We start from the raw sequence: 11,331 nt of genomic DNA on the forward strand, positions 1-11,331 counted from the left end.
TGTGTGTGTGTGCTCGATGGTGGTAGTTTTCTTGGCCTCGGGGAGTGGGAGGGTTGGAGGTAAGCTTGTTTGTACTTCCCTTACGCATAGCAGAGATATACCAATATGTAAAGTTATGAGCCTTTAACTTTAACAAAACTCGTCTAAAAAATACTAAATTTACTATTTACTGTTATGTAAACAGAGGCGGTTCTTTCACTGGACAAGACAGGCGGCGCCAGTAACTTTTTGTTGGCTGGACAGTGGACACGAGATTGACTGCTGGTGATAATTTTCATATAGTTTCAAGTAAATAAACATCGAAATTCAATCAACCTTCCAAAAGCATTCGGTCGATTTAAAAGCGCTCTGAGAGACAATAGCGGTTCACTGGTGCGTTGTCGCACTACAGAGACTCGCTCCTTCATCTTTGTTCATCACGACGGCTTGTACAAATGTAGGTAAATCGCCCTGTCACTGTCACGATGTGGAACGTATCTTCACGAGGCCTTATCGAACACCGCAGGCTCGGTTGTGACGTCAACTTATCCGGCGAATTCAGTTTTTGCCCACAGAGCGCAAAGACGGCTTCTAATTGCCAAATGGCCTCTCTGTTACTTACAAAGGAAGGACAGGTCTGCAGTTCAAATACGTTGTCAGTTTGTTTTTTTAATCAGTTACTTTTATCTATCAACCTGTTCTTATTACTGCCTGTACACCCATTGTCAGTAGCCTATTTATTATCTGTACTTTTTAACACGTATTGAATTTTAAGCCATCCATGGTTCTGTTTGGTGGTCTAATCGTCACTTACTTCCCGGAGATACCTTACTTAGCTGTCCTCGTCGTTTTAAGCACAGAAAAATTCTGAAGAAATTATGCAAACTAAGCCCAAAAATGTGAAATCATGCGATTCTGTTAATGTTAACAAAAAATGATAAAGGAAAATCATCAGAAATTTTATGCAAAAAATTGCAAATTTTGCTAAATTATGCGGATGCATAAAACGACGGGGACAGACTTGGTCAAGACTCATGAACAGCGATGCTGCGGACCGCCCAGTTGGAATATATAGAGAAAAGAGAAAATTTTATTAAGGAGAGAGAAGCACCTTGTTCGGCGGTCAGAGTCGGGGCCTAAACAATAATTATACCCCTTCCCTTTACCTTTTCCCTTACCTCTTTACCGCCTTCACCCCAGCTAGATAACTCCGATAATTAGCAATTATTGTTGATGCAGTTCACCACTTAGAACAGTGTTCTGAGAAATGAGAACAGCAAAGAAGAAAACTTTTGAATATGATCGGAAATCGGCGTGTGCTAAATTTGTTCAATGTGTGTGGGAGTGTATTTAGTACATGTACAGTGTCTGATTCTAGACTTCATCTGAACGGGACAGCGTTACTGGTAAGGTATCGGTTGACAGCAAAACAGGTTTCATATTTATTCACGGCGAGTGTACGTCGAGACTTTGTGTGTGCGTGTGAATGTATGTTTGTGGGTGTGTATGTATGTATGTGTGTGTGTGTGTGTGTGTGTGTGTGTGTGTGTGTGTGTGTGTGTGTGTGAGAGAGAGAGAGAGAGAGTGTAAAATAGATCTTTGGGTGACATACAGGGAAGTAGGGCTAAAAGGTGGTTGTCTGTCACCTTCAGTTTGTTTTCTAGTAAACTGTAGTTCCGTTCCGATCAAGTCAGTATCTATCCATATTTTAGTGGCTTAGATCAATGTCTTGAAACTCAGATTTACATTTTGAAGTTCATAAGGGCGTAGATTTTCTTTGACTAAACCTAAACCCTTTCCCTCCCCTCTCCCTCCCTCCCTCTCCTGTCTCTCCCCCCTCCCCCCTTGTCTCTCTCTCTCTCACTTACCCACACACACACACAAACCTAAAGATGTAGATCTACCGGTAGGTATAAAATAGAATGTCTGTCTGTCTCTCAAAGTGTTTGTGTGTGTGTGTGTGTGTGTGTGTGTGTGTGTGTGTGTGTGTGTGTGTGTGTGTGTGTGACAATTATCATAAAGCATGATAGATAATACTAATGATACTGTTGAAATTCATCATCATCAATGCTTTTCACCCCTGGCAGGGTATAGGCCACATACAAGCTCCTTCCATTTATATCTGTCCTGAGCCATCCTTCCAAGCTCGTTCCAAGTCAAGTGAACTTCATCTCTCTCATGTGCCTTTCTACGCATCTACTCCTTGTTTCCCGTGGCCTACCCCTGCCTCGTGCTCCCTGTGGGTTCCACTGCAGTGACTGTCTTGCGATGTTTACAAGAGAGTGACAAACATACAAAAAAAAGTAGAGGAAAAATGACGATAGTACGGATGAGGAAAGAAAAAGCAGTAGTTCATCCTATGTTGTTCTGGCACAGTATGAGCATGGCTGATAAATGAGCCCATTTACAATTCTATGGTGCATAAGAACATGTTAATATCCCCTCTTTGGGAATGGCCTAAAGACAACTTCAGCCAGTAGCACTGCCCTGTTTGGGGGTGGGGGTTCAGACATCCCAAATTCACATAATATTATGAAGGCTCTGTTCAAAGGGAGGTAGCCGCGCCAATAGCCTCGCCTTGTCACAGTCATTGTTGCTTCCCCTGGGCAGTCAAAGTTCTCGGCACTTTATTTGCACACGCGTCTCAACGGCTGTAAAGAAGGGCAGTACATGTAGTAAACTGCTAAAGCACAGAAGGAACATTTCCTCAGGATATAACTGCTTTCAAATTACAACCCAAAACAAGAAGGAGGAAGGGGCTCCACCACAACTTTTAATGGGAACCCACTTCTTTCCTTACAAACTGAAAGTGTGTCAGCTGTAACCTCTTCTGTCCGCCTGGCATCCTAAGATTATTTTTTTCTTCTTTTGAATGTACATGATTTTACACTCTCAATGGCACAATCTAGATCCCTTAGGAGGCGGGCTTCGACCCTGCATGATGAACCCGGGCTGAGAGGAAAACAACATCCGAACAGAAAGATAGAAATATTTGATTAAAGTTCTCTAAATTTGGGGATCAAACTTTGCTCTCCTATGTGCGAAGTTGAAGCGCTTTAGTGCTATACCACAGATGCCTTCATCATGGGGAGTAGTATCTTTCAAATGGTACTGCGACTTCAAAAAATATTACCGTACATGAAAAGACAAATGAAGTTTATCTCAGTATCTTATCTCAAAATCCAACTCCAAGGGAATCAACAGTTTTCTAAAAGCCATTTTATTATCAATACGGATGGCCAATAGAGTAGGTAAGCAACATAAGACAGGAGTATTGTTGTATCACTGAGTCTGAAAACAGAAAAAACCAGAAAGAGGAGTATATAGGAGAATGCAGTCAAACCTGTCCTCGAAATCACAGAGAAAAGTCAACATTATAAACAGGTGGCCTCTATGGACAGGATGTGATTTATGGACACTTACTGGATTTGACAAAGTCACAAAATGGTTTAAAATCTGAAACCTTAATTTTATCTTTCTATTTCATTTCAATTAAAATAGTTATCTATCAACTATCGTAAAAACTTCTTTGCCGTGTCACTGATTGAATGTTCACACCTCCCACTTAGTCTGAGGAGGGGTTGGAGTAACACCTTTTTTGTAAGTGACAACAAAGAGCAAGTTTTGAGGTCGACTTGTGGAAATGACTGACCGAGGCCATAGAGGACAGAGACTGCTAGTATAAGTTTAGTTTTAGTAGAGGTTTTACGGTGCTCGCAACTGCATAAGGTCATATGAGCGCCAGATGATAAGAGGTGTTACAAGACAGTAACAAACATAAAAAAGAAGAAGGGGAGAAAAGGACGATAGATGTTTGATAGGAAAGAAGAAGCAAACCACACCAGAGCATCCGCCAACCACCCACAGACTGCTAGTATGCTACGGACAGGTTAGAAATATAGGAAAATAACAAGGGTGTAAAAGAACAATGGCCGTTAGTACTGGTGATCATTAAGGCCATTATCTCTTTAAACCCTGAGTTTTTTTCCACCGTTTCCTGGATTTTTTTCTACAGTCACCTAAACCTGGTACACTATGTCTCATTACAACCCAAAAGCTTGCCTCTAACTTTTAAATGGTGGAAACGCAGGCTGTCATTACTAAAAAAACTTGGTTCGCGAATAGTTCCGAAAAACAAGCAAAAACTAGCACTAAATAAAACGAAACAGTTGTCACTAGTATCGGAAGCCATGGGGAACAGGGTTATTACTGCCGAACGCTCTCAGCATCCGATGGGGTTTAAAGAGTTAAGGCAGGTTCGACTGTATTGCATCATAAATAGCTGCAAATCAATAAACCATTTTAGCCATACATTTTGCACACATTCATGCTAAAAAAGAAGAGTTTAACAAGTGGATAAGAATTAAAGTACATTTATTTAACCCATTACTTTGAACATTGCATTCTACAAATGCATCAAGGAACAATTGTCACCCAGACCCAGTCTTGCTTCAGCAAAATTATCAACATGGCATGAACTGGATAAACAGAGTGGCAAATACACTAAATATGTAAGTACAGAAACCTTCACATCCAAGGCACAGGACTCGGAGAGCCATCAAGGAAAGAAATATCAAAACATTTTGCGGTAAAAGACATAAGCACCTTTAATTACACACCTCAGTCTAATTAAGAACATGATCAACAACAGAAACAAGAATTGCACGAGGAGCTGAGGGTGGCCTTTAAAAAAAATCTAAAATGAGGTAAACTTAATGAGAACAGTCACCAAATCAAATTAGTCAAAGTCTGAAAAATAATATAACGTGCATGACCACAGTAAGTTTGTTTTATTTTTTTGGTCCTACAGTAAGTCCTGATTTTCTTTCGCGGACAGTGAAGGAAAATATAAAAGTGTTAAGAAATGTTAGTACATAGTAGCATATCATTGTTATTGTATTCAATTTTTTTGGTAAAAACAAAAATAGTTACAGTAAAAGGTGGACAAAAAAAAGGAATAAATTCAGGTTTGCTTCTCTATAAAAAGAAAGTAAAATGCTTCCCCTTTTATTTCTAATGAATATATAAACTGAAAACAGCCTATTGGTGATCTTTCAAAGGACATGTTTACCTCTAACTACATTAATAAAACAATGAAGACACAGGACAACGTACTGTTTTTCAAGAGAACACTGGTATGTCATTTATGTACAGTCTCAAAAGAAAAAAACCCTCCAAATTTCTGGAAAATGATGATGGACGATTTCAAACTTTTTGTGGATAATGCATAAATATCCATCTAGTATATGTATGAATTTGACTACGTAAAGCTTGAATTTTTATGAGTGATTTGTGGAAGTCTGGGAATGTTATGAAAATCAAACCACAGAGTAGTAATCAAGCAAATAGATATTGTCTGAAATTACATAATTTTAAAATGAAAACAGTCTAGCAAGCACATAGTGAAATCAGCAGGATACAAAAATCTTTTCATGATGTAGGGCCTACAAAATTCGCTGTGCATGAACTTCAGGCTATATCAAGGGAGATAAACAAAGTTGGACAATAGAGTCAAAATGCAAGATGGATTCTACCCCCTGTGCCACACCAACCTACGGGGATACCGGTCATTTAATGTTCTGCAGAATTGGATTTTTCACATTTAGATCTTTCATCAATCTCTGCTAGGAACAGCTGTTTTCCTTGGCTGAGAAGCCTCTTTACAACTTCATATAGACCTAGCTTTGCAGAATGCCAGCAATCTGTTGACTAGTGTGTCATCTCAGCTGAGGAGAAAGTGCGCTGACATATGTGGTAATATGTACGTGCTTTCAAGTAACCGCAGAATCTCCATGCGCAAAATAAGGTGTCCAGACTAGCTCCACCTCTCCATACTTCAGTGACGTGATGTATCATACAAGCAATAAACACTCCTTGGCCTACACTATTGCCCTTGGCTTAGAGAGAGGTCATTGGCCTACATTCATACTGTGGCCACTCTTTCTCTCTCTCTCTCTCTCTCATCATGGATACTTTGGTGAATGAAATTTGTAGCCCTGCTTAACTACATGTACCCTCGCTGACGCCATTTTTGGGGGGGATATGTACAAATTGTTTTAGCCTTGTGTGTGTTTTGAATACAAAGAATATATTAGAAAAAATTGGGAGCCTGACAATCTGTTCACCATCTGCGTGTTCGATATGTGCATGCTAGAGAGTACATTTTCAACAAGTTACCCATATATTTCTTTTTGGCACATACAAAACTCACTAGAACAAAACTAAATTTGAGCAAATTAACTCTAAAAAGCAAACAGAAAAAATAGCGGGATAAACAGACACTGTAAGTCATTGGGTAAACAGAAAATAATAAAGATCTTGATAGCTTGAGATAACAGCAAAAAATCATTGGATATGGATAACTGAAAAGAAATGGTTGGCTTTACAGAAGATTAACAGAAAAAGTTAGAATTCTAAATATGTACCCTTCCACCATTTGCAAAAGATATAGATACAGTATTTTCGACAACAAACACATAAAAAGTCAATTTCTACATCCATGTAAAAACAGTCAAGGACAATCCTGTCAACAGAAGCATTTCAGTATCTTCTTTCAATGCTATAAATAGCCAAATTTTAACCTATTCTTCCGAACCAAACTGCATTGCATGGAGTTGAGGGCGTTTAAAGCTTCTCTTCACGTCCACAGAATTATTCTTTTTGCATTTGCACTTCCAAACTAACAAATACATTTCCAAGCTGAGAGAACAGAAAAAGTTTCAATCATTTGAATTTAAAATAAGGGTAAACAGCGCACTTACAAATTTTTCTAACATTTTAAGTTCTTATAAGAAATTTGTCTATATCAATAAAACACAAAACTATTAGCAAACACAAACTAGAAAAAAAACCCAAAGCTTTGCAATCTTATGACAGGTAAAACATCTAAATCAGCAGAACAATAAAAAACCATGACTTCATGGGAATTAATATTGTTTAAATTTGCCATTCATGGCAATATGTATAAGTAAAAAAATTAACCAAAAGAAAGGTCAAACCCACAAAATATTGTGAGACAGAAAAAGAAATAAAGGTGGGTTTAAATAAGCAGGTAGAATAAATAATACTAGCATTATGGATAGCATAAACATTTGGCTGGTGTTATCAACTACAATAACAAGTCTGTTTTTGCTTCATTTGAGCAGTCATTACATTCAGAATACTATATTGTAAAAATAAAGACATTATCCAGACACAACATACCGGAAAAACTAACAAAACACATAAGATGGATATGTTATTAACTTCTCGTACATGTAATTATCTTAACAGAATCACAACTCTTCTTTCGCAGCATTACTAAATGAAACAGTCGCATGCTTTTTCAAATATTTCTCAAAATCGTCAACTTCACGCCCACCATCATACTTCAACGGTTGGTCTTTCTTGTTGGAAGGGGCAAAATAAATAGTGGGAAAACCTTCAGCCTTGTACTCATCCGGCATGTCGTTGGCAGTTGCATCCATCTTTGCAATCACAAGATTCTTCTCCTTCTTCAGCTTCTTGGCCAGGGCAGCATAGGCAGGCTCCAGCTTCTTGCAGTGTCCACACCAGGGGGCGTACAACTCAATGAGGACATCCTTCTTAGAGTCCTTCACTATCTGTTCAAAAGTGTTCCCTACAACCACCGTCACTGGTCCCGACTGCTTCTTTGGTGCCCGCTGGGACTTGATGAATGGCTTCAGCTTACCTGTTGACACAAAACACAAACAGGGATATCAAAACTTTCACACAGTACTGGAGAAGTTTGTTTTTTAATATGATCTTAATAAGCAGAACAAAAAGGAAAGAAAAACTGTCCTTAGAGTACCCTTGATCCTGAAGTGAAGTTTTTGTTTTAGTAAGAGTTTTACGGCACTTGGAACACAATAAGGTCGTAGAAGTGCCGAAGATTAGAGGTGTTATAAGAAAGTAACAAAAACAAAAAAAGGAGGGGAGATGAAGATGATAGATGTCTGATAGGAAAGAAGAAGCAAACCACACCAGAGCATCCACCAACCACCCACGATCCTGAAGAATTTCCAAAAAAGCTATATATCAAGAGATGAAATAAGCAAAATAATGTTTGTCAGATGGCTATGTCATTTCCAGACACAGGAATAGACACATCAAGAAGGCAGTATTATTTGACATAAATTGAGAACAGCTTTACAAATCGTTGTCTGTCATTAGGGGGGAAAAAGGGAAAATTATTATTTCCCGAACCTTTCTTGAAACTGTCAAGGAACTCTGAGATTGCTTCACTGTCAAATTCCTCCATTGGTTCCATGCCATATTTCTTGCCATCAGATCCGATGAGCCCAAAGTTCATCTCTTCTCCAGAATCTCCAAGCCCAAAATCAATCATAAGATTGGCATATTCTTCGTCATCAGCTACGGCAAAGGTGATGTCTGGGTAGTTCTTAGCAATGGCTGCAATCTTGTTCCTCCACATCTGGGTAACTGAGAAATCATAGAGAAAAAACATATGTCTTTTTACTCCTCAAATGTACACCATCTGAACACAAAGCATTTGGCCCCACATCAAGAGAAAATACGCCAGGGACGAGAAAATAAATTGGGGCCGTATGTATGAAGACCCAAACTTTGATTTTTTTTTTGCGGCACATTAAGTTCTCAACTTACTGCCACTGCAGCTAGCTCAGCATAACTCAAGAGTTACACAAACCATACAGATTTCATCCTCTTCTCCCACCAAAGAACAGAGGAGTACCACATACATAAGAATTAACAAACAACATATATATACAAAAGTATGCGAACCAAAAACATTCGTTTCTTTTTAGCGAAGTAAAAAGATTAAACTCATAAAGTAATCAACAGACAGTTATCTGTACAAAAATATTACACCAATTTTTTTTTTAGAGCAACATACTGCAACCCTACCCTCCCCCCCCAAAAAAGTTAACAAAACCACTTACCATCTCTGTAGTCAAAGCTGAAGTTGACAGTGTAGAAGACAAGACACAGAGGCCTGAGGGTGTCGTAACGTTTGACCTGGTCCTTGGCATAGTGACCAACCAGAGGCACCTGGTGGCTCTCCACAAACCGTTTCACCTCTGCCACTGTTGTGTCATCCTAACAGACACAACGAAAAGAGAAAAAAAGAAAAGAAAAGGAAAATGAGCACTTTTATCAATCTCCATCTGGAAATTTTGGTTATAACTTCAAGTACAATGCAAATGCTACATAGAATAATTCATAACAACAAGCAAGGATTCACCAGCCTGCTGAAGGTCTTGGGCGAAAGATTAATCCCTGTCTGATATTTTTTTTAAATCGTTTTTTATTCAGTAACACAACATGGCTACCACAAACAGATGAGCAATTTCTGAGAACCCCCCACATGATGAGCAATAAAGCACAATCACATGAATACAGCTAAAGACAGCAATAGTAAAACAAAAATTTTTCTCAATAAAGTCACTTTACATTCAACAAGATCTATAATCCTATCTGTCCACTTTTGTGGAGAGATAATGAATCTCCAGTTTGACTGAGTAATTATGTTAACAACTGAACATATCTTTTTCCGCCATTTCAACACTATCTTTGACTTTCACAACAATTTCCTTTTCTTTCATCTCCATTTAACTTTAAAAGGTATTGCAATACCAAAATCATAAAATCGAGTAATCTTGCAAGCTCCCAAAAGAGAAAGTTGTAACCTAAAAATCTGCAGTCTCAAAATTATGACTTGCTAACAAGGGATGAATCATGTCCAAGCCCTATGCGAAGGTTAGCACAAAACTAAATGACAGAAGGTCACTGAATCTTTTTTCCAAATACTTCAATGACGAAATTCATGAGAGGTTACTGGTGTTCTGAACAGAATTTTTCTATGTTCTTTTACAAGATCATTGCTCAGAAAAGTAAGCTGAGATGTAGTAAACTTCACACTTATCACATTACCAGTATCTGAGTTCCGATGACATACCATTTAAAACAGATGAATTCACTAGCATTTTTTCCAAAGAAGACAGACCTCATAAATCAATAGCATCAAGTGGCATTTCCCTTTTAAGACAGAAACATGTGATAAACAAAAATCAAAGTAACAAAGGCCTACCTTGACACTCAACACATGCCACTTGGCTTCGAACTTTGTGTAGAATCTCTCAGCATTAAACACAACCACGGAGCCTGGATTCACTTTGTACGCTTTGCGTGAGGCTTCATCAAATGTAATACCAAATTTGTAGTCATCCCTCAGTTCATCAGCTGGGAAACATGAGTGTCTGATGAACTTCATGTAATTTCAAAAGTCATCTTTTGAAGTACAATGTGAACGAAAAGAAAATTATAATTCACTTTCTCTTATAAACATTGTTTCAAGTAGTAAAACTTACAGTAAGCCTTTGGTAGATACCGAAACTAAGCCTTGGAATGACCTAAGCCCAAATCTGTAGGGTCTGTAACTATTTCAAAGATAACACAATAAGAATTCAGTTTTTCACCCAGCCTATCACATCACACGAGAGCTATCTGAGACAGAATAGTTTGGGGTTGGGTTTTTTTGGGGGGGGGGGGGAGCGGAAGTTTTAAACGGCGCTCGGAACTGCATTAGGCCATTAGATGAGCGCGCGAGACACAGTAAACATTTTCAGTCGGTAGGAAATTTTGAATTTTGCGCGGGTGGCGGCCGAAGCCTACTCTTATCGATTTTAGACCACCAAGGGATCTTTAATATGTGCAACTTGCACACCAGACTTCCGAGATTTTTTGCCCTTGTCCGAGAAGGCTAGGTGTAGGTCTTTCCTACCAGAAGATCAGGGGTGTGGCTGAAAGGCAGCAGTAAGAAGGAGCCAAGGAGTAGCAGTAGAAGGGCTGCAGAAAGAGTCAGAAGCCCAGAAGAGGGGGCAAAGGAGGTGAGGGGGTGGGGGAAGAGAGAGTGGAGACGAAAGCAGACGACAGAACATAGCTAGAGAGCAGGAAAGGAGGTTAAAGGCAAGGAGACAATTTAAGAGAAGAACATTTTTTCGGTCCCTACCCAGATTCGAACCCTGGACCTTTGAATGAGAGGTGAATACCTTATCCTCTAGGCCAGTGGTTTTCAAACTTTTTTCGCCCACCGCCCCATTTTTCACCCAGCCGAGTCCCAGCGCCCCCTACTCCGCCCCAACCATCAATCTGACATAATGACATGCATAATATAATAATCACAAATAAAGAGAGAGCTCAAACAGCAGGGTAGAAAGTAACGTGCCTAAATTCTAATAATTTAGTTCTGAATATTAGTTGGGTCACAAATCATCATCTTTACAGTCTTAAATTAAGCGTGAACAAGAGATAATAAAGCACATTTTTCTTCAATCTTATGCAAGGGCATTGAGAGCAAAATACTGTCATTTT

The 11,331-nt window shown here is 38.9% G+C and overlaps 1 protein-coding gene across 3 annotated transcripts in view; it reads right to left on the minus strand.

Moving 5' to 3' along the window:
* Positions 1-4,336: 4,336 nt before the first annotated feature.
* Positions 4,337-11,331, minus strand: part of LOC101862652 (protein disulfide-isomerase A4) — a 27,038-nt gene continuing 20,043 nt past the window's right edge. For all 3 annotated transcript variants that reach the window (XM_005099400.3, XM_005099399.3, XM_035970035.1), the window contains exons 8-11: positions 10,049-10,200; positions 8,901-9,057; positions 8,185-8,421; positions 4,337-7,669 (exon numbers count right to left, since the gene is read on the minus strand). In XM_005099400.3, the coding sequence (XP_005099457.1) occupies positions 7,254-7,669; positions 8,185-8,421; positions 8,901-9,057; positions 10,049-10,200 (962 nt within the window). In that variant the 3' untranslated portion in view covers positions 4,337-7,253. The remainder of the gene's footprint in view (positions 7,670-8,184; positions 8,422-8,900; positions 9,058-10,048; positions 10,201-11,331) is intronic.

Source organism: Aplysia californica, unplaced genomic scaffold, assembly GCF_000002075.1.
Source record: "Aplysia californica isolate F4 #8 unplaced genomic scaffold, AplCal3.0 scaffold00211, whole genome shotgun sequence".
Lineage (NCBI taxonomy): Eukaryota > Metazoa > Mollusca > Gastropoda > Aplysiida > Aplysiidae > Aplysia > Aplysia californica.